Source organism: Phascolarctos cinereus, unplaced genomic scaffold (assembly GCF_003287225.1).
Source record: "Phascolarctos cinereus isolate Bilbo 61053 unplaced genomic scaffold, phaCin_HiC Scaffold_4;HRSCAF=312, whole genome shotgun sequence".
NCBI classification, from domain to species: domain Eukaryota; kingdom Metazoa; phylum Chordata; class Mammalia; order Diprotodontia; family Phascolarctidae; genus Phascolarctos; species Phascolarctos cinereus.
In genome coordinates this window covers 146880390-146904025 of record NW_027555847.1, presented here as the reverse complement: position 1 = coordinate 146904025, position 23636 = coordinate 146880390, and the positions used below count along the sequence as shown (strand labels likewise).

Sequence of the window (23636 nt, the reverse complement as noted above, 5' to 3'; positions counted from 1 at the left end):
GGCATATTTTCCTTATTAAAAGCAGAATATGAACAACTTAGAAGTTTTTCTTACAGAAACTAAGCCTTTTCCTCCACGTGTGATGCCTTCTCTAAGACCCGCAGGTTGTTTATTCATGGCTTCTCTTCTCTTCTGCTGGTAATCTTCATCCATAGTCATGGCTGCTACCCCTTTGGCCATAGCATTAGTTATTTTAGAGGCAGCACCTGCCAGTCCACCTAATAGAAATTAGAATATATTTAATAAAATAACATGTTACTCCAGCACACATTATTGCAATGGATCCTCAACATTATCATAATTGCTTACCAACAGCTCCTCCAACTAGTGCTTTAAGTCCTAATGCCATGCCCTCTACAAATTCTTCAGGACCCTGGATGGCTCCCTTAAAGACAAAAATAAAATTAACAATTAAAAGTTCTATTAACAGTAGAATTCATAAATGAAATTGATTTGAGGCTAAACAATGCTTCTAATAATCTATAAAATGCTGTGGCCTACTTGACTTACAAACTGTACATATAAGCTCAGGGAATGGATTCAGTAAGGCATGAGGAGATGTGCTTAGTGTACAACTATCAAAAACCTCTCCTCCAATACAGAATGACAAAACAGAATAAAAGGCCACAAAAGCCTTCTATGATTCACTAAAGAGAAAAGAATGGACACAGAATTTCAGTTGGAGGGGATAAAGCAGCTTTCTGATTCAATCCACAATCTAAAAAGAATCCTCCCATTAAAATATGTTGGACAAGGGGTCTCCTAGCCCCTCTATCGAGGAAGGCAAGGCTGCTCACTATACTTTCAGACAGCTGTAATTGTTAGGTAATTCTTTCCTGATACCAATCCTAAATTTGTCTCTTTGAAAACTGAACCCAATGATTCTACTTTTGCTCATTGGACACTATGAGAACAAATCTAATTCTTCTTCTGCTTCCTAAAAATGTGATGCGTAGGACTGAACACAACACTCCAGATATGGCAGAATAGGTCAGAACCATCACTTCTTTTCCCTGGAATCAGTGCAGTGCACTGGAAAAAGCTGGGCTCAGAAGCAGGATGATTTGGGTTTTCAAGCTCTACTTCTGTCACTGATGAACTACTGAATCTAGGTCAAGTGATTTCACCTTTCCATGCCTAATGTAATTCTGACTGTAAGCTGCAAGACAACTGTAGAATGCATTGGGAGAACTCCCCACACTTATAAAATTGCAGGTCTGGACAAAGGTACACACAAGTATGTATGCATACAAACATTCACAGAGCTCAAGAGTGAACTGGCTTTTTTGGCTGCCACATCATTTTGTTAATCATATTGAGCCTATAGTATACTTTAAAAACAAAACAAAACCAAACAGGCAAACTAAGAGGTAGTTTATAAAGACTAGTAAACATATTGTAAACAACAAGGAAAATCCTAGTCAAGGCTACAGACACTAGGTTGTGTTAGTTACTTTTAAATATGAAGAAACAAATAAAAAACAAATTATAGACCCAATAGAGACAAGGTGGTAAATACTGGGATTTAAGAGAAAGTAAAATTGGATGATATATCTAGCATCATAATCAATAGCATTTAACAAACTGTCTTTCCAGTGGAAAGTACCATACTAAAAATATATGAAAATTAAATATAATAATGTAAAAGAGATCATGGTCATTGAACTATTCTTGTAGACAATTTTCTCAAATAGGTATGAAGGGAAATAATTTAAAGGAATCATTAGTCAGCCCTAAGTTTGTCTTGATTAAAAAAGCACAAAGAAAACACTAAATATTTTGAACAAGCTCCTATGTTAGTATTTTAAATTTAAATATGAAAAAAACTGAAAAAGAACAATACACCTATTTCAAAGCAGAAGACAAAAAAAATTATTCTAGAGATGTTATAGTCATCAGAATTCAAGATATTTCATTTTCAAATCCTTTCTTCAAAAATGTCTATTTCTGCATATATTACCCTAACCTTAAAAGATCACAGTTCTATAGAACTTGAAAGGATATCAAGTGGTCTTATGGGGAATGGGGGTGGACCTCATTAAACACATTACAAACTGTTTTATAGTGTTACAAGGCACAAAAGAGAAGGAAAAAGTAAACACAGAGCAGAACTATCAGAGAAAAATGAAGCTAAATGGGCAGTGGCCCTCTAATACAGACTGACAAAACAGAGTAAGAGGCCATAAAAGCTTTCTATGATTCTGTGAAAAGAAATGAATGAATCACATAATCACAGAATTTCCATTTGAAGGCATCATAGCAGCTTTCTGATCCAATGCATAACCTAAAGAGAATCCTCCCACTAAAACATGCTGATCAAGTGATCACCTAATCCTTCCAATGAAGAGGTCAAGGCTGCTCAGTATACTTTTAGATAGCCTTAATTGTTAGGTAGTTTTTTCTTGACATCAAACCTAAGTTATTTAATGTGGTTCATCTGAATGAATTAACTATTGCCCTGGAAGTAGAAACAATAAGGTATAATAAAATAGGGTAAGATAATTAAGTAATTCACAAAGAATAGTAAATACAGCCATACAAAAATGGTAGTTAACATGAAAAATCATTTGAGAATAACAAAACAATTAGGTGTAATGATTACTGTAACTCTGAATAATGAAATATATAGTTTTAAAGGTGTATTTTCCCCTCAAATGCAGAGTTAACATGAAATAGTGGAAAATAGAGATACAAAGAGAAGAGAACTATTGAGCCCAACTTAAGAATGATTTTATAAAATCATTTATATTAGGCACAAGGTTTAAATATAACAGTGGTGCTACAGTTTCTGAAAATACTGTTTTAAATAAGTTAAGCATCTGTTATAATTTTGCTTAGATTATCAGCTGAGCAAACTTTTTTTTAACAGAACAGTGTACAAAGTTAAACTTCAGCTCAGACTCTGTGAGAATAATCATTTATTATTATGACATATTGTATAAATATTTATTACACATATACACTAAAATGTATTGAAACATTGCCAAAGCACAGTTTTTCTTATATAAGGAATAAGACCATATGTTCAAAGAAAGGTTAGTATAAATTTTATTATGAGTGAACTATTTTAATATAACATTTACCATCAAAAAGGGATATGGCATTTAAAGAGTATTTAAATATTAATATCCTAACAGAAAATAAAATTGAAAATAATAGCTTTCGAAAACAAAAAACAAGTCATTAATATTACAGGATTTAGTTTAGATGTCTTTCACTTGGCATTTATATTGGTCTTTCTGTTGTGCCCTTGTAGTTTTAGAACAAAGTATTTTACAACCTAACACAAATGCTTGAAACTCTTTTAAAATTATGATGTAAGTTAAAATTCTAGTTATCTCTTTTTCATAAAGGGTGTCCCTTAACTTTTTTTTTTTAGCAACAAAATAAACAAATCATTGGCAAAGAGAGAGCCCCCTTCAGTGCATCTGTTTCCAGCAGTTTTGCTACATCTGCTGGTGTCTGTCTTAGAATAACAACAACAATTACAACTATCATTTATATAGCACTTTAAGGTTAACAAAGCACTTTATAAGCACCATCTTATGTTATCTTCACAACAATCCTAGGAGGTAGGTGCTATTGATATTAATAATTAGCATAATATTGCAAAAGGAAGGTTAACTTACCTGATATGGTTCATAGAAAAATGCTTCTACTCCTTCAGAAAATTCTCGAATTAAGCCAAATGGATTTCCTAAAACTTCAAGTCCAAGAATAAGAACATACATTTGCTTAATGGCCTAGAGGAAGCAAGTAAAACATGTTAGTTTAAAAAATACGTGACTCAAGCTTTTCATTCAATTAATATCATCCTCTATTATTTATCTTTATCCAAATACCTAGTATTTTCTTCTTCTATGCCATCATCTTTAGCATTTAAGAAGCACCCTCATATAGTGTTGCTAAGTGCTACAGAAATGTCATGAAATGCAATTATTTATGCAATAAAAATTAGTAACATGGGCTATTTTGAGCCAATTTAAAACTCAAAGCACATTCAAAATGTCTACATGTCATTTATTTTTCTAAATAATTACTGAAAAATGCTTACTGTCTTTCTAAACAAAAAGGTAGGTTACTGTGTGCATGTGTGAGCTCCTTGAGGGCAGGAACTATCATTCTGCCTCTTTCTGTATCCCCAATGATTAGCACAGTGCCTGATGTACAGTAGGCACCTAACATCATTTCCTTCCCCTTTATATAATACAATTTCAGACCAACCTGTTTTGAGTAATGTCTTATGACCTCAGACTGTAGTTGAGGTGTTGTATGGAACTGATAGTTAAGTTCAAAAAATGCCAGCCTGCAATTAAAAAAGAAAAAAATATTAAGACTCAAAAGCTGTTATTTCAACAGTCACATGTCATTCATTCAATTTTTCTTTCACATTTTTTTTCTTTCAAGTTTGGTTCATATACATTTTTGCCATTTTAATCACAAATTCTGATTCTACTTTTCTAATCTTTCTACAAACAATATTTTTTTGCTCCAATTATCTTTTACCATACATGCAATTTCTACCATCTTTTGCATTAACTATTATTCTCATTAATCTTTCCTAAATGCTACTTAAGAGTATATCATTCATATTCTCTATAAAATTTAGTATTTCCTCAGTCAAAAACATCGATTATTACTGTCACTTCATACACATATAATCACAATTCATACTTTTGACTACCTCCTTCAAAACGCAAAAAAGGCATTTATTTCATTACTTTAATCTAGCCATCATATTTCCTACTTCTGACATCTCCTTTGGATGAATGTGTGTGTATATGTGAGCTTCTTGAGGGCAGGGACTATCATTTTGCCTCTTTTTGTATCCCCAAAGATTAGCACAGTGCCAGATGTACAGTAGCAGGCACCTAATAATTGCTGACTGATTGATATTCTCTGTGTGTGTGTGTGTGTATGTATACATTTGAGTGGTATGGTAAAAATATTCCTTCATTAATATATGGAATAGCCTTTGTTTGCTCAATCATTAAGCCACATGTCTCCCACCTTTCATAAAACCAAGGCAGAGCACACAGAGCCTTCAAAAAAACCTTTTCTGAGAAAGTTAGGAAAGTACTAGGCTCATACTTTGTTTTAACATGCACAGTCCATATTTTCACTAATTAAGCCAAGTATTTATCTATATCAATAGCATTTGTATCTATATACATATGTGCATAAGTGTACATTTTTAACACACACACACATACACACACACACACAAGTTGGCCATACATTGGTTTGACATTAGATAAAAATTTATTCGAGGGAAAAGACGGTTCCTTCAGTTACTCAACTGTTCATAAAAATAGAATTTACTAATAAATTTACTGATCTACTATAAATCTAAAAACTGTAGATTTACATACTTAAATACTACATCTTGCACATCTGTAAGAGTGGCACCAATACTTTTCAGCAAGAGGTTTATTGAATGAACTGGAATCAGTCCTCCTTCTTGTGTTGTACCTTTACCATCATCTCTACCTGAACTCAGTGAAACACTCAAGTGCAACTAAAGAGAAAGAAATACATAATTAGAAAAATGCTTTCCCAGTTGCAACTCAATAGATATTTCCATGTACTTTTATGTTAAAATACCATTAAAACCATCATTTATAAACAACATACACAAACTCTTACATTTTTCTTTGTTTAACTTAGTATTTAATTACTAAGGATTTCAAAATCTAAACATTAACATTACTCCCTTTCACTCTGAAATGGATATAGAAGAAAAGTTCATCCTACTAAATTCAATGAGAATTTGAGAAAACAAAACTTAAATAAACAGAAATAAATGCTTTAATCTTATTCAGTATAAAGACTTTAACACGTGTGTGTGTGTGTGTGTGTGTGTGTGTGTGTGAAGGAAAGCATTCATTACACCTCTCACAAGAAGCGGGCACACCGTATCCTAGTATAGCACTGATACAGAAGCAGAGCCACATTTTAAAAGGTTAGTAAAATCCATACTCCTCCCATTTGAGCTAGGATTGGACCAGCTCATTTGGGTTACACTCTCCTGAACCGCCCATCCTATGTTACTCCTTGTTGTGTTTATCCCTCCTGGTCATGCATCCCATATTCAAAAATGGCAGATCTCTATGCCCTCGCAGTATGTCAGTTAACATTCAATAAGCTTATTAAGCAAGCCCAGTGGAGAAAAGCCTTTGCCAGGTGCTTGACCCTAACCTGTTGCAACCAGTTTAGCCACTAGGGCTCTACCTTAAGGCAGAAGTGGATTTGCAGAATGTTTGGGGTACTTTCTTATTGGTTGAGGGACTATCTACAAGACCTTGGAAGTCCTCAGAATTCCCATATTCTGCTGTGGAAGCCTAACTTCTAAGTCTTTCCCACAATTTCCCCTTTTCTTGTCTAGTAAAGATTTGGTTTCCACACGTTCCCAACTTCCTAATCCTCTAAAGATTTTAACTTTTGATAGAGTTTATTTATTCAGATTAACTATAAAGAAACTGAAGAAAAAGTAAATGTACAACTAGATATAAATCTCAGATCACTTGAAAATGTGTTTATATTAGGAAACTAGGTTAACAATTATATAAAATTTTCAAACATTCTTTTGGATTTTATGGTAATGATAAGTTTATAAAATGCTTTACTTATTTTGTATTTGACCTGGTCCTCACAACCCTTTAAAGCTGGTGCTATTTCTATGTACAATCTTCAAATGAGGAAAGTGATACCGAGAGAGATTATATAATTTGCTCAGAATCCCACAGCTAATAACTGTCGGAGGCAAGATCTGAACTCAGGATTTCCTGACTGCAAGTCTAGCATTCTCTCCACAATTCCACCAAGCTGCTTCAACAAAGAACTTTATAAACATGGAAATCTTAAAACTTTGAATTAAAACTTGGTATAGTCATTTCAGTCTATTATTTTTGAATCCAGTAATTATAGTTATTTAATCTAAAACTTCCAAAGCTAAATATAATCTCAAACACTATAAATGTACAATTACATTTTTTCTTAATGTTTAGTTAGCCATGTGAAAAAAATAAGTGAAAACGTTATATAACTGAGGACTATATTGCACATAAACAAAGCACTGCCCATTTACAGATATATTATTCTTCAACGACATATTGCTACCTTCTGAAAAAATAATTTTGCAAATAGGAAAAGTGAGTAATAACACGCTTATTAAATTTTCAGAAAACACAAAGTTGGGAAGTATAACTGACATGAATAACAAAGTTATAATCTAGGAAGATCTTTATAGGCTAGAATGCTGTACTGCATTTAATAAAATGAAATTTTAAAAGCACAAATAAAAAAAGTATACAGCTTCAAAAGACCAACTTTATAAGTACAATATCCATTAGGTATGTCTAGACAATAATGGTTCATCTAAAAACCATTTTGATCTTTCAATGGACTACAAGTTCAATATGAGGCAACAGTGTAATATGCAAGCCCCCAAAAATAATGTCAAGGACTAGGAAGGCAATAACTTAGCTCAGATCACATCTAATAATACTATATTCAATTCTGGGCAACATATTTTAGGAAACAGGATGGCATTTAAGAATGGGATACATAATTCAGAGATAAGAAAACTTATGAGTCACATAATAAATAGCTGTTTTCAAGTAATTGAGGAGCTGTGGTGTTAAAGAAGGTTTAAACTTATTCTGCTAGGCCACAGGAGGCAAAAGGTGGAATAATCACTGAAAGTTGCATAAAGGCAAACCTAGGTTTGATTTAAGGAAATATTTCCAAATACTTAATCCATCTAAAAGCAGAATCAGCTGCATTGGAAGGCTCTTTTTTCACTAGAGGTCTTCGTCCAAAAACTGGATAACCTCTTATCAATAATTATTACAGGAAGGGACTCTTTTTCAGGAACATATTGGACTAGACAACCTCTGAGGTCACTTCCAACTCAGAGATCCTATGATTTATCTCAAGCTTCCTATATATTATTGGATAAAAGTAAAATTTAAAATTATTCCACCCACAAAAATATTTTCATCTATTTATATGGATTTGCATTGAAATGATGGCTCCCAGTTTATCATTAATAACAACCTGAACATAATGAATTTTGACATACCTTGATAGGAGAAATATGAAAATATTCATATAGGCTGACTTGTGTTATATCTGTTAACGAGTCTGTCTTAAATCCTTCTTTAAAATATTCGATATCCTTGTGGAAAAGTTCAACCTAGGAAGACAGACAGAAATTTAAATTAAAAATACCTCCAATTCTTTAAGCAAAGATTACAAAAATGCTTAATTTGAAAATTGAGTTAAATATTTTTCCATTTATGTAGAACGTATTACACATAATGCACGGCTACATTAAATGGTCACACACATATATATGTGTGGATAGATGTGGGAGGCTGCAGGTTCCCCACCCCAAAAAACATCTATCCACACACGTGTGAATATATGTATATCAGGAAAAAAAACTTCAGAAAGTAAAAGAGGCAAAGGACCTATAACCTCTTAAATCTACAAGCTTTTTCGTATTGCATTGCCTCATTTTTATTTCCAAAGTAACCCCATGAATCAGGCAGGAGGATATTATTCTTATCTGACAGACAAGTACACCACACCACAAAGAGACCATTCAAGAATGGTTTTCCTAAGACATACAATCAATTAGCACCACAGTTACAACTGAACCTACATCTGCTTTTTTCATTGACATTGTCTTGCTTTTGACCACCACCTCCTTCAGTCCCTTTCCCCTTTCTTCCCCTTTAGTCTTACTGCTGCTTCCCTCCCTTCTTCCCCCCCCCTTTTCTTTCCCCTTTTCCCTCCTACTGCCTATAGGGCAAGTTAGATTTCCATACCTAACTGATTATATTATGCCCTTCTTGAGCCTAATCTGATGAGAGTAAGGTTCAAACAATGCTCCCCCCCCTTCTTTCCCTCTGTCTTTTCCTGTAATGTAATTTACCCTTGTCTGCCTCCTCCTTTCTCAGTACCTTTTCTAAGATTAAATTGATCCATTTATTTGGATCCATTTAACCCACTTGATTAGATTTTTTTTATCATTACATCAAAGTCAACTAATATCCACCTTCTTTATGTATACTCCTTTAACAACGTGTAATAACAATACAGTTCTCAAGGGCTGCAAATCTCATATTCCCCTGTAGGGGTTTAAACACCCCCCTCCCCCTTATTAACAACATATTGTATCCGAATTCTGTCCCATTTACCTTTTTAAGTCTTTCTTGAGTCCTGTACTTGAAGATCAAATTTTTTGTTGAGCTCTGGTCTTTTTATCAGGAAAGTTTGGAAGTCTCCTATTTCATTGAATATCCACCTCCTCCCTTGAAAAATGATGCTCATTTTTGCTGGGTAATTGATCCTTGGCTGCATTCCAAGCTCCTTTGCCTTATGGAATATCATGTTCCATGCCCTGCGGTCTTTTAATGTAGAAGCTGCAAGGTCCTGTGTAATCCTGACTGTGGTTCCATGATATTTAAATTCTTTCTTTCTGGCTGCTTGCAGCACCTTCTCTTTCATCTGGTAATTTTGGAATTTTGCTATTATATTTCTTGGCATTGTCAATTTGGGATCTCTTTCAGGTGGTGAGTGGTGGATTCTTTCTATGGTTATTTTCCCTTCTGGTTCTAGGACTTCTGGGCAGTTTTCCTTTATGATTTCCTGAAAGATACTGTCCAGGCTCTTTTTTCATCATGATTTTCAGGTAGTCCAATAATTTTTAAATTGTCTCTCCTGAGTGATTTTCCAGGTCGGTTGTTTTACTGATGAGGTATTTTACATTTTCATACATTTTTTCATTTTTTTGTTTCTGTTTGACTGATTCTTGCTCTCTCATAGAGACATTAGTTTCCATTTGTCCAATTCTAGTTTTTAACAGATTGTTTTCTTCTGTTAGTTTTTGTACTTCCTTCTTCAACTGGCCAATTGTGTTTTTTAGGGACTTGTTTCCTTCAGTACTCTTCTGTTAGATTTTGTACTTCCTTCTTCAATTGGCCAATTGTGTTTTTTAGGGACTTGTTTTCTTCAGTGTATTTTTTTTTCCAACTGGCCAATTGTATTTTTGAAGGACTCTTTTACCTCTCTCATTTGACTATTAAAATCCTTCTTGAGCTCTTCTAAGAAGGCTTTTTGGGCTTCAGACCAGTTCATATTCCCTTTTGTTGTTGCAGATGTGGTTTGTTGACAATGTTGTCCTCTTCAGAATTTCTGTCTTGACTTCCCTCTTCTCATAATATGAATCTATGGTACGTTTCTTTTTACTCATGGTGTTTCTTTATTCCCTGGCCTTTAAAGAGATTGAGCTCTCCTGCTGGGGAACAGAGGGTACTGACCCAAGCTTCTTGTGTTGGGAGCCTAGGTCTTGGTCACTGGCTTTGTGTTCTGGGGCCTCTTATGCTGGGAATTGGAGGCTGTAGGTTTCTGGCAGCTTACCTTGTGTTGGGCTGGAATCAGCAAGGCTGGAACTTTCAGGCAATTCTAGGTTGCCTGCTTTTCCTTTCCTTTAGCTTTCTTCAGCTCCTTTTAGATGGCTGCTGCAGGATGTTTATCTGCCTGGGGCCCCCTGCAGTGTTGTCTCCCTCATTTCTGCTAATGCGACAGGAGATTTCTTTGAGGTGGATTGCCAAGACTCCTAGTGGTTTTCTGAGCTGGTTTTCACCGGTTCTCCCCACCCTCACTGAGGCACTTGGAGGTCCAGGTGTTGGTGTTTGCCTGCTCTACTACCTGGGCTTCAGGATCTCTTCACAATTGGGGGCTTCAGGGCTCCTACAGCTCACCTGGTGTTGGGTTGGAATCAGCAAGGTCGGGGCTTTAGGAAGCCTTTAGGTTGTTTTCTTCACCTCCTTTCAGATGAATGCCGCAGGGTACTTATCCGCCTGGGGCCCCTTGTTTTTGCTGAGGCACTGGGAGACCCGTTTGCTGGGCTACTGCACTGCTGCTCCTTGTCTGTCTTCCAGTTCAGGTGTTCCAGGGTTTTTTTTTTTTCTGGGGTGATATTTTCTGGGTTTTCAGAGGTTGATAGGGGAGAGTGAGAGCAACTACCTTTTCACTCCGCCATCTTGGCTCCCAGAAGCAGAACCATTTTATTGACATTGTCAAACACGTTAAATGAGAATCTCTCTGTTTTATCTGTTCCTTGATGGCATTACTCAACGGAATAATGAATAATTTCTTTTTTTAAATAATTGTTGATACTTCAAACCCAAACTCATAGAAAATATAACCAACAAGGCACAATACTTCCAACAGTTAAGTGAAATATAAGATTTGTTATAACTAAGAATACGTTATATATTTCTGATTTTACCATTTGTTAAAAAAGAAGGTTCTATCTTTTCATGTGGCCTTGATGTCTCTGACGTCATTAAATCTTTGGATTAAAACGAGTAAACAAGTTTTGTTTCCATAGCTGAACCTGTCAGAGATTCTTATATGATTTAACATAAAATTTTTGAATCTTCAAGGCTGCATTTTATCATTTAAAAAAATAAACAAAAAACCACACACATTGGGATATTAAATTTTCCAGGAAAATTCATCAAGCTATAATGATCACATACAACTGCACAGTATTTTAGCTGTACAAAGCATTTTCCCTCACAACTCCATCTCTTGGCTACAGGCCTTCTCTCTGGCTGTCCCCCAAGCCTGAATTGCTCTCCCTTCTCCACCGCCACTACTGACCTCCCTGACTTCCTTTAAGTTCCAATTAAAAGCTTACTTCCTATAGGAAGCCATCCCCAACCCCTCTTAATTCCAGTGCTCCCTTTCTGTTAATTGTTTCCTATTTATCCTGTATATAGTCTGCTTTGTACATATGTGTTTGTAGGTTGTCTTCCCCATTAGATTGTAAGCTTCTCCATAACAGTGCATGGCACACAGGAGACACTTAATAAAAGTTTACTGAAACAGCCACGTTGTGTGATGACTAATGTTGATAAGACTTAGTCTTTCTCAACAATGCAAAGATCTAAGACATCTCCAAAGGTCTCATGACAGAAAATGTTATTCACATCCAAAGAAATAACTATGGAGTTTGAATGCAGATTGAAATATACTATTTGCTATTTTTTTCCTCTGTTTTGTTTTCTCTTTCTTGTGGTTCCTTCTATTGCTTCTAATTCTTCCTTACAACATCACTAATGTGGAAATATGTTTAATAGGAATGCATATTTATAGCTTATATCAGATTGTGCACTGTCTTGGGAAGGGAGGTGAGGAGGGAGGAGGAGAAAAATTTAAAACTCAAAAGCTTATGGAAGTGATTGTTGATAAAATAAATTAATAAAAAAGGAAAAAAAATGGAGGAAAATAAATAAATAAAAATAAAAGTATACTGAATTGAATTGAACTCTTTGAGGTAAAGCCTCAAACCTCTTTCCTGAACCACATTTTGCACATGAAGCAAATGAGGCATGGAGAGATTGTGTTACTTGTCAACTCAGGGTCTCCCACAGAAAGTATTGAGCAAAACCCAGGTCTTCTTACTCCAAGGGTAGTACTTTCTATTGTATAACCATAAAGATGAAAATTTATACAGAAAACTAGAAAATTAATTCCACGAAGAATATAGAGGCACTGCATAGGGCAGTTCAATTATAACAATAACAAACTAGGGGTAGGCAACTGCTATCTTCTATGGTAACTTTTTGTTTTCTGGTAGAAGCAACTTTTCTTCTTCAGACATATTGATGTATTTAAAATTCTATAGTCTCCAACACAGATTTCTTTACGTGTGTTTAGGCTTCATTGCTTTTTTCTTTATCTTTTCAAGTACCACAGCTACTTTCTTATGTGGCACACCCTGGATACTTAGGATACAGAATCCAAATATGCTGATTTTAGTATTGTCAGCCATGAAAATAGTATATATAAAGAATATTTCTTGGGGCAGCTAGGAGACGCAGTGGATAGAGCACTGGCCCTGGAGTCAGGAGGACCTAAGTTCAAATCTGGTCTCAGACCAGACACTTGACACTTACTGGGCAAGTCACTTAACCCCAACTGCCTCACTAAAAAAAAAAAATGTACACACACACACATTTCTTGTGTTGGCAGTCTTCTTTTCTTTTGTCAATAAATACTTTTAGAATGAACTGACTTAGCTAGATCTCACAGTAAGATCTCTCTAGGCTTCTATTTTTTCTTTTTCAGCTTTTTGATTTGTGAGGTAATACTGTCCAGTATTATCTTTTTCTACTGTTTACTGTCAATTTTTTCTTCAATAAAACATAAGCTGCTAGAGGGCAGGAACTGTTTAGTTTTTGTCTTTGTATACCCAATATCAAACACAAAAGGTACGCAAAAATATTTGTTGATAGATTCTCTCTAACAACATATTGCCAATAAGCTGGTACCACAAATTAGTGATGACATAATCCCTCGGCTTTTATGATTCTCTTCTTAGTAGAAAGATTAAGCATATGTTGCTTGAGATGTGTCTGAATTTCTAAAATTTTTGTTTAGGTGACTTTTGTATCTATTGCAATTATTAAAAACAAACAAACCATGAGAGTCCAAATGCCAATTTTAAGTGTTGACCACTTGATTCAACAAGCAGTGGTAGACCATATTGTCTTCTCATCTTTATGCCTTCTGGTTTAATTTTTATTTCTAACAAGTCTATCCTCTCTACACAAACAGCTAATTCCAAAATACCCCACTAAGTCTATCAAAACTCACATTCCATCAGAAGATAACTGAATTTCAATTTTTTATCATGTTGTTTGGTGCTAACCATATCTAACATACTTGAAAGACTTTTTGAAGAGAATATTCATAATATGCAGGCATAAAATCTGCTGGGTAGTAGATCTTTGTCGTCTTACATTTTATAATCTCAGATCATATTTTCCATCAAATTTTTAGTGGTGATCAAGTGTTCCCTGGAATGAGATAGCTTGCAATTAAACTCTTCCAGTCTCTTCACTGATTTCTCCAGAAAAAGCCTGAGACTTATCTTGCAAAAACTTTTTTTTTATTAATTTATTTTGGTTTATCAACAACCACTTCCATATGCTTTTGAGTTTAAAATTTTTTCTCCCCTTTCCTCCCCACCACCCTCCTCAAGATGGCACATGATCTGATATAGGCTATACATATACATTCCTATTAAACATATCTTCACATTAGTCATGTTGCAAGTAGGAATTAGAACCAATAGGAGGAACCACCAGAAAGAGGAAATAAAACTCAACAGAAGAAAAAAAAATAGCAAATACTATCAAAAACTTCTTTATACCTTTTGATTTTACTCCTGTTTAAATCATCTCTCCCAAGTTTCCCATAGCATGTTCTTACTTCACTCACAAGATGAGGATCTCACTTCTCATATTTCATCAAAAAACCTGAGGTCTTACAACAAGCATTCCCTTTCCCCAGACTCCCACCCCCTTAACCTCCTCTCATGCTTATTTTAGATGTGTTTATTTGCTGGCTTTCTATTTTCTTAAATGCATATTGAGCTTATTAATCTCTTTTTCTATTTTGTTAATATAAGTTTGTAGGGATATGATATCTCCTCTGAGAACTGCTTTACCTGCATACCAGAATTTCTGGTATGTTGTTTCATCAATGTAATTTTCGGTTACATAATTATTGTCTTACAATTACAATAATCTTTGTAACTGAACTCTGTAATTGAAAAAATTGTAATTTGTGATTTCAAAGAACATAATAATCTGTTCTTTGACACACACATATTAAATCTCCCTGTAAGTCTATGTCATATGTTTGTAGTTCCTGAACCAAAGACTTTTTTTTACTGCATTGTCATCTGTAAAGATGTTATTTACTATTTCTGCTTTTTTTTTTTATATTTGTTTGCAATACTTCTGTGCCCTAATACATGGCCATTTTTTTTTAAAAGTTCCATATGATACTGAGATATTCCAGTTTCCACAGGTGACAGAGCCCCATTTTACAGTCCCATTAGAAGACGTTGTAAGTCTTTTAACTCTAGTTTCTCCTGCGATTTGTTCATATTTTTCTTTTTATCTTTCTATTAGACTTAACCAAACAGAGAGGGGCATAGAAGCTTCCTGTCACTATTTTGTTACTGTCTGTTTTCTTATAGCTCAGTTAATGTTTCCTTAATGAATCTGAATGTCAAGGTATTTGGAGAGTATAGGTTTACTATTGATATTGCTTTGTCTAAAGTTCCTTAAAGCATAATGTAGTTTCCTTGCTTATTTCCTTCCTATTTTTGAATGTTTATTTTTGTTTTGTCAGATAATGTGATTGCAAGTGCTGCTTTTTTGGATCTACTTGATGCACAGAAAATTTTTTCCAACCTCTCAGAGTTTTATTTTGTTTTTAAATGTGCTTTTTTCAACAGATTGTAGAGTTTTGTTTTCTTATTCAATCTGTTGCTCATTTTCATTTTACTGCTTTTACTGGTTTATTTTATTCATTTTAAATCCATTAACTTCTAAAGTTATGAGAGCTAGGTTTATATTTTCCTCAGTCTCTGGAGTTTTTTGCAAGTTACAACCCCTCCCCGCCCTTCTCCCTTCTATACTACATCTCTTTAGTTACTTTAGCTTAATCTTTTTAAAGAAGGTCCTATTCCCACTGACTCTCTTCCCCTCACTCTAGATTCTTCCTTCTACTTTGTCACCTCTTTCCCTTCGGACTTTTGCTTATTAGTTCTTTCTTTCCTGCTTTTGTCTGATTATTTAATTCTTCCCCTCTATTCCTCTCAGTAGATTCTAACTTGCTCTCCTCCCCCCTTCAAAAAGCCCTAGTTATTAGCTTTTAGGAATTTCATTTTCATTTTTTTGCACTCTTTTCCAGAGATAATTTCTCTCACTCATTTCCTGTCTACTCTAGACCCTCCTTCGTGGCTCCCTAAACTTACTGAGTATCTCTCTATTATTTGCATTCCTCCTCAGGTCAAAACTTCCAAAGTATCCATTCTAGGTTCTTCCTTCTAAGTAGTTTCAAATAGTGCCTTGCAGAATTTGCCTCACAGATTCCCTTTTCCATTATAACTCACTCCCAGAAATACTCAATTCCTTCGAGTGACAGAGAGGACACTTCCCCATAGCAGGACCTGCCCCTCCGTGTCACTGATTATGTTGTTCTCTGCTGCCTTATCTTCCTCCTGGTTATATTCCTGCCCCATTTGCCTTAGAAGCTATTCTTGTTTCCTTTTCCTCCTACTCCCATAGGTGCCAGGGGCCCCCAGGAGTTCCAACTCTTTCTTCCCCTCCTAAGTCAGGACAAATAATCTTTACAAGTAGCAAATCCACTAAGACCAAAATAAGGCCTCTCTTTTTTCCTTTCCCTTTTCAAATATTCTTCCCTCCTCTTTACCCACTCCCCTGCAGGTTCTTCTCTTCCTGAGAGATCATAGGGATCTTCACTTCATGGTCAGCTTTCAACTTGAGTTAGACACATCACATACTCCCTTCTATCTTCTTTTCCTCCATTCTCCCATGCACCATCCCATTTTAAATGGAGTCCCCCAAAAAACACTGATTCAACTATAGGTGTTATGTCTTGAGGTTCTGCCCATAATACCCCACGCCCACCACTCCACCATTACCTCTACTTGACTTCCACATTCACCTCTGACTCCTTGCGTACGTTTAGAAATTAGTCTGTTACTGGTCTCTCTGTTGTCACACTTGCTATTCTGTCCTTGGCTTCTGTATTTGTTCATCCCTCTTGCATTTCTGTTGTCTGGTGTGTTAGAGAAGTAAATAATATCTTCTGATCTGGTTTTCTTTCCAAAAATGTTTTGATCTCCCTTTTATTGCTTAATATTCATTTTTTTAAAAAAAAATTAATTTAGAGTTAAGGTCAGATTTGCATGGTAGGTCACCCCGACCTTTCATGCTGCGCTCTACTGATCTTTGGAACACATTAATCCATTTTCCTCCTATAATTTCTAGTGGGTACAGAATAGTTTTATGTTATTTGAATTTCCTTTCCTTTGTATTTGAAGATCTTTTCCCAGATTGCAGAATTTGTTGTTTCTGAATTGAACTGTTAAATTTAGCTACTATGTATCTTGGAGTTGGCAATCTTAGAATTTCTTCCCAGGTGATCTTTGCTTTCTTTCAATTGCTATTTCATTTTCCATGTTCTTGTGTTATTTAATGCATTATGGTGTTCAGGTTTTTGACGTGTGTTCTTCTGTGAGACCTTTAAACTCTAGGTTGTCTCTGTACATGCTATCTTTGAGATTATTATGATTTGCTTTACAAAAGAACACATTTTCTTTTAATGTTACTGCTTTTTGCTTTTCTTCATCTAGATTGTCCTTCACAAATTTCATTTACATTCTCAATCAATTATCCTTTATTTCTTTGGGAAGACTTGCCATTACAGATACAAATTTTTCTATTCTACAAATTACTTTTGTTCTATAGGCAATAAATTCTGCTTCCATAATTCTCAGTTCTCTTTTAAACTGTTCAGGAAGAAGGTGTTGCATTTTCATGTTTTCTTTAAATTCCAAACAGTCTTCTGTCCCATCAAGTATTGAATCATTTTTCCTTGTTTTACAATATTTATTCCTAGAGGTCTGATCTCATAGATCTGGAGGCCATGTTTCCTTCTACTGTCAATATTTTCCCACTTGATTTACCTGCTTATGCTCAAGTACTTCGAATTTTATTACATTCACCTTTTTTTTATTTTTTCCCTATTACTCACTTTCTGACTCCCTCTCCTCTGACAGTGGTTTCCCTGGGGCTAGATCTCAAAGAGTTTCAGCCTGATCCCACAGTTGATAATTTAGTTTACCTGCCTAGGTATTAGTCCCAAGTGACTTTTACAGGGACAAAATTGGCCCCAGCTGGATCCTATCCTTTTTCCCTCAGACTTGGTAAAGTGAATCATAGTCCCATACATATAATGTCCTGCCCTATTCCCAATTGTTCCTCAATTGTCTGGCCTGATAGTTAAAGCACTGCTACACTGGTGCTGTTGCAGCTGGGCTTGATTTCTACTATTTGGAATTTGAATCTCTAAGATTCAAGGAGGAGGGGATGAAGGTGTGAGGTTGTGTTTTGTTGCAAGCCAATGGGCTGGGTAATCCAGTGCAGTCTCACTGCCAAAATCACAATGGAGGAGAGGATCTCCTATAGAGATCTACAGCACTGGCTATCAAGGAGTTTGCTGAGGCTTCACAATGTGTGAGGCTGTATTTTGTTGCAAGCCTATGGATCAAGTCAGCTAGTGTAGCCTCAGTGCCAGTAGCAAAGTGGAGGAGAAGATGCTGAGTGAGCACAAGGTAAACATTAGTTCATAAAATTTTTAAATCTTTTGTGTTCTTGGGGTTCTAAATTATAGCTGAAGTTGCTATATCTTTGGCACATACTTTATGTTTTGGAGGATTTGGGAGGTCATAAATCATCAGAGAAAATGTCTAATTCTCTCTCAAGGATCAAAGAAAACGTCTAATTCTCCATCTTTTTTGTTTATACAACCCAGAAAGACTCTTCCTCCTTTTTTACCTTTCTGCAGTACTTAATACTGTTCATTACCTTCACCTTTTGGTTACTTGCCTCTCTCGATTTTCACAACACTTCTTTCTCTTGGCTCTCCTCTTAGCTCTCTGACTACTCTTCCTCAGCATCTTTGTCTGGTTTGTTATTCATTTCAGGATCACTGGGGGTATGTCCCAAAGCTCTGTCTTGGGCCTTTATCTTTTCTCCATCTATATTCTGTTGCTTGGTGATTTCAATGGATTTCTGTGGATTCAATTATTATCTATGGCAATGTTTCCTAGACCTAAAGGCCTAGACCTAGACTCTCTGTGAGTTACAGTCCTGTACCAGCTACTGCTTACTGACCATATTGAGACAGATGTCCCATGTATGAAAGAGATGCCAAACTCATCTGATTTTTCTCTCTAAAATCTCCCCCAATCCCAAATTCCCCATTATTATTAATGGTACCAGGACCCTCTCAGCCACTCAAGATCAGAAGCTTTGTGTCCAATCTGTTGTCAAATTTCTATTTTTACCTTCACAACATCTCTTATGTATATATTCCCTTCTCACACACTCACACAGCCACCACCCTAGTTCAAGTTCTCATCCCCTCTTGCCTCAACTATTGCAAAAGCCTTCTACCTTCTAAATGGCCTCCCTTTCTCAAGTCTCTACCTACTCAACTCCACACTACATTCACCTGTCAATGTGATTTTTCTAAAGTATAGGCCTGACTCTGTCATATACTCCTAATCAATAAAATCTACTGATTCTTCCTCTTCAAATTTCTGATTTCCTCCAAAATCATATATAGTTTTTTTGAAACTCTTTACAACCTGGTCTTTTCCCAAATTTCCAGCTCTTTTTTTTTTAAATTGCTCACTGATCATTATTTTGATTTCATAAGGACCCTTTCCCTACTCATCCCCAAGAATATTCTTGACCTTTTGCTTCTCATTTTCAGTGGCCTGTGGTTCCATTTCTCCCTCCATCACTCTTAGTGGACTGAGGGTTAGACTATCTCTCTACCGTTTGTGGGTATCTCCTGTATTCCTGTGCAAAATCTATAAGTGTCCAGATCATGTTCTACATCTTTGGTCTGTCAGTCTGGTTTCCAGAGAAGGTCAGATCTTGCCCATGTCAGGGTGGGTGTGTATGTGTCCCTGAAAGGTTCTCATTCCTGGGGCACAGGGGTAGTTCCTTGACATTCACAGTTATATTATCTTCCCCATCATAGGCATTGTGATTTTGGTATACCAGGGAACACTCTCATTCTCAGCAAGTCAAGGGTCTCTGGAATTAAACTTTCTGGATATTACCAAAGAAATAGTTCTAAACTGGGTCTCAAGGCCAGCAGGAAACAAGGGCAAAAGACACCAGAGTCCTCAGTTAGGTTGACAGAGTCTTCCAAAGACTGGAGTCACCATAGAGAAGCTAGAGTAGGAGTGGTCACTGGGCAAACTGAGGAGGGAAAAATGGGAAAAGATGTTCTCTTCAAACAGGAACTGCTTCCAAAGATGGTCGTGATCCTCCACTAGGTATTTAATGGTGCTCTGGAGCTGAATTCTTTGGGGAGGGGAGCTTGTCAGGCTGGTTGCTTGTGGGGTCTCATGGAAGTGGGCTATGTTCACACAGATTTATCTCACTGTCCATTCTTGTGGGGGGAAGTATGAGAGCAGAACTAAACTACTCTTTCTAATTTGTTCATACTCGACTCTTCTCCATGTACTCTAGATCTAGCTACGCTGGCCTTCTTGCTGTTCCTTGTACACAACACTCCCTCCCTGGTATCTGCAACTTTGCACTGGTTGCCCTTCATGCTTGGATGCTGTCCTTTCACATACCTTCACTAACCTTGCTTCCTGTAAGAAACAGCTCAAGTCCCATCTTTTGTAGGGAAAGCTTTTCCAGTCCCTTTCTCTCCCAAATGCCAGTGGCCTTTCCTTCACAGATTACCTTCAATCTATTATGCATATATTTATGTACATAACTATTTACATGACCCCATTAGAGCTCCCATTCTAATCAGGAATCCCTGAGGGAGGATTATTTTTTATCTTCTTTGAAACTCTAGGACTTAGTATAATGTCTGGCACATAGTAAGCACTTAATGAATACTTATTGACTGACTAATGGAGAATACCAATAAAGATAGAGTTAATTTGTTCAAATGGTCTGTCATACTAATTAATTAATAATAGGGGCAGCTATGTGGCACAGTGGATAAAGGGCCAGGCCTGGAGTCCAGAAGACCAGAGTTCAAAACCAGATTCATGCACTTACTAGCTGTGTGACTCTGGGCAAGTCACTTAACCCAGTTTGCCTCATTTTTCTCACCTATAAAATGATCTGGAGAGGGAAATGGCAAATCACTCTAGTACCCTTGCCAAGAAAACTCCAAATGGAGTCACAAAGAGTTGGATATGACTGAAAAAAATGAGCAACAACCAATAGTCTGTCAACTCAGTGGAAGTTGAATGATGCCAGCAATAGCTGAAATTTACAAACACTTTAAGGTTTGCATTGCACATAACATAATGTACCTCCCACGAGCTTCACAACAATCCAGATGGGCTAGTGCTAAACATATTACTATTTTCATTTTATATAGAAGGAAACACTAAGGCTTAGAATGGCTAAGCAACTTGACAATGGCCATGTAATTAGCTAGAATAGGGACAGTGTAGTACAGTGGAAGGAATACTAGATTTGGAATCATAAACTCTATGTGACCTTGGTCACAATCTCTCTCTGAGCCCACATTTCTTATTTCATAATTTAAAGGGACTGGACTGACCTCCAAGATGTCTTCATACTCTAAACCTATGATCTTATGAACCTAAGACCTGGATTTGAATTGAGTTCTTCCAGGACTCTCTCCAGTTCAGATAAAGAAAACACAGTAAGAAATCCAAAAGCAAGTAAGTATTGTAAATACCCTAAATGTTCAAGAATTGGGGTATCCTCTTCTCCTTTTATATCAATTTACCACAATCAGTGTAAAGGCAGAAGGGAGCAAAACTGAACGAAGTCCTATTTTGTATTCTTGTGAGTTTCAGGAGCAATACAGGCCAAAAAAATTATTACCTGGTGGCCAATTTTCTGTGGATAAACCTTTCTGTACTGATTATGGCTGAGCTTTAGAAAGCAGAATTAATTTCATTAGCCCCATACTTGAAGCCCTTCCATCTTAGACTGTGGTGCCTGTGCTCCATTGATAAAACTTCTCAGGAACCCAAGATTACACCAATACTATGATGAGGCACAGAGCAGGATTTTTGTGCAGCTAATTAAATTACCACCTCCTCCTCTCATCCCCACCCCAACAACAATAACAAAAAAATTCTACAGAAGTAAGCTTTTTTAAAAAAATCCCTCTAATCACGATTAGAGCATTCTGTTAATATGGGTACAAAAATTTCCCTACCATAATACTCTGTAACAAAATATTTTTTAATGGACCCTATGCATTCTTCAAAATAAAGCCTGGACTATAGTAGGAAGAAACAAAGAGAGTCACAGATTACTCAAAATGAAGTTGTTTTTGTAAGATAATATATGAAAAGTGCTTTGCAAATATTAAAGCACTATATAAACATCCGCTACTGTTACCTGCCAACAAACAGCTTTACAGCTGTAACTTTTAATCTCTTTTTAATTCCTTCTACATGAAGTATCTGAGGAACCATCCCAGAAAAAATTTCCTAAACTCCCAAAGTCCTCAATAAACAACAAAAACATATTAACATCCAAAAGGATTAAGGGGAAAAAAAAGCATAGTGCCTTCATAATATTACCCTCTATGCTCCCTTCTGGGTTTGAAACACTTCCTTTTATTTGCTAATTAACTAAAATGATACTCAGGTTATTTCTGTCATATCACTAACTATTATAACAAGAAAAAGTGACTCCTACCAATGTATACATTGTGATTATATAACATAACTTTTAAAAAAAAGATTCAGTCTAATAAGGCATTTAATTACTTTTCCTTCTAACTCCTCACTCAATTTTAATAATAATTTTTCATACCTCATGTTTTTCAGTCACCTCAGCTTCTGCCATGAGATCTGCCAAAGCATAAAGAAATCCAAGATCTAATCTGAGGTCCATTTCTTGTATCAACACTTTAAAATACCTATATGAGAAAGCAGAAAGTTTTTAATGAAACCAATTTAGTGCACTAAGAACAGCACTTTTTAACCAAAGGAGGCCTCAACAAATTAATCACAAATTTAATAAATACAAATTCAATGTTATGACTGCAACTACATTAACAGTCAACGTAGGTACGGTAAGCATAGAGATAACAATAACAAAGAAATTAAAAGTATGATAATAATTACTGTAATTAGCATTTATATAGCATTTAAAAATTTTTCAAAGTGCTTTCCTCACATCAACACTATTAAATAAAGAAACTATTCTTATGGTTATTTCGCAGATGAGAAAATTGAAGCTCTGAAAGATTAAATTTTTTTGCCTACAGTCACATCATAATTAGAACTTATATAGTGCTTTTAGGTTAGCAAAGCACTTTACAAACATCACATTTTATCCTCACAACATCCTTAGGAGTTACATGATATTACCCTCATTTTACATGTGAGGAAACTGAGGCAGAAAAACCTTAATGATTTACTTAGAGTCACACTGCTAGTAAGCGTATGAGGCCACATTTGAATTCAAGTCTTCCTGACTCCAGGCCCAGTGCTATGTCTGCTGTACCAACAACTGCCTCTTCTTGCTAAGAAGTAGTGGTACCCAAAGCTGGAATCTGCTTTTTGATGCTGAGATCAGTGCTCATTCTTTGATGCTAGGTTGTTTCCTTTATGCTCTGCTTTTATTATAATTTTCCATATAGTGAATTTACAAAAATACTTGGTAAAAATTAGTTAGGCTTTGAGGCAGCGCCTGAAGATGGCTGACAGTCACTGAACAGACTGAGAACTGGCTGTACTTGTTCCCTTTCCAGGCAAAGTGAGGCTTTTCCAATTCTGTTCTATCACTCCTTGATGGTAAAAGATCACTCTAGAACAGCAGTTCTCAAAGTGTGGTGGGAAGACTCCGACAGCCTTTTGGGGGATCCATAAGGGCAATGTTCATAATAATATTAAGATGTTATTTGCTTTTTCTACTCTCATTCTCTCATCACTGTATGGTGAAGTTTTCCCCAGGGTATATGATCTGTGAATT

General features: G+C 35.9%; 1 protein-coding gene across 4 annotated transcripts in view; it reads right to left on the bottom strand.

The window, feature by feature from the left end:
- The window catches only part of VPS13A (vacuolar protein sorting 13 homolog A), a 269159-nt gene that overhangs the window by 30954 nt on the left and 214569 nt on the right, over positions 1-23636 (bottom strand). For 3 of the 4 annotated variants that reach the window (XM_078152664.1, XM_020995599.2, XM_020995596.2), the window contains exons 59-65: positions 22473-22578; positions 8084-8197; positions 5373-5518; positions 4225-4306; positions 3630-3743; positions 310-385; positions 55-218 (exon numbers count right to left, since the gene is read on the bottom strand). In XM_078152664.1, the coding sequence (XP_078008790.1) occupies positions 55-218; positions 310-385; positions 3630-3743; positions 4225-4306; positions 5373-5518; positions 8084-8197; positions 22473-22578 (802 nt within the window). Of the gene's footprint in view, positions 1-54; positions 219-309; positions 386-3629; positions 3744-4224; positions 4307-5372; positions 5519-8083; positions 8198-22472; positions 22579-23636 lie in introns of those variants that run through there. The other variant, XR_013485955.1, reaches the window with a different exon arrangement.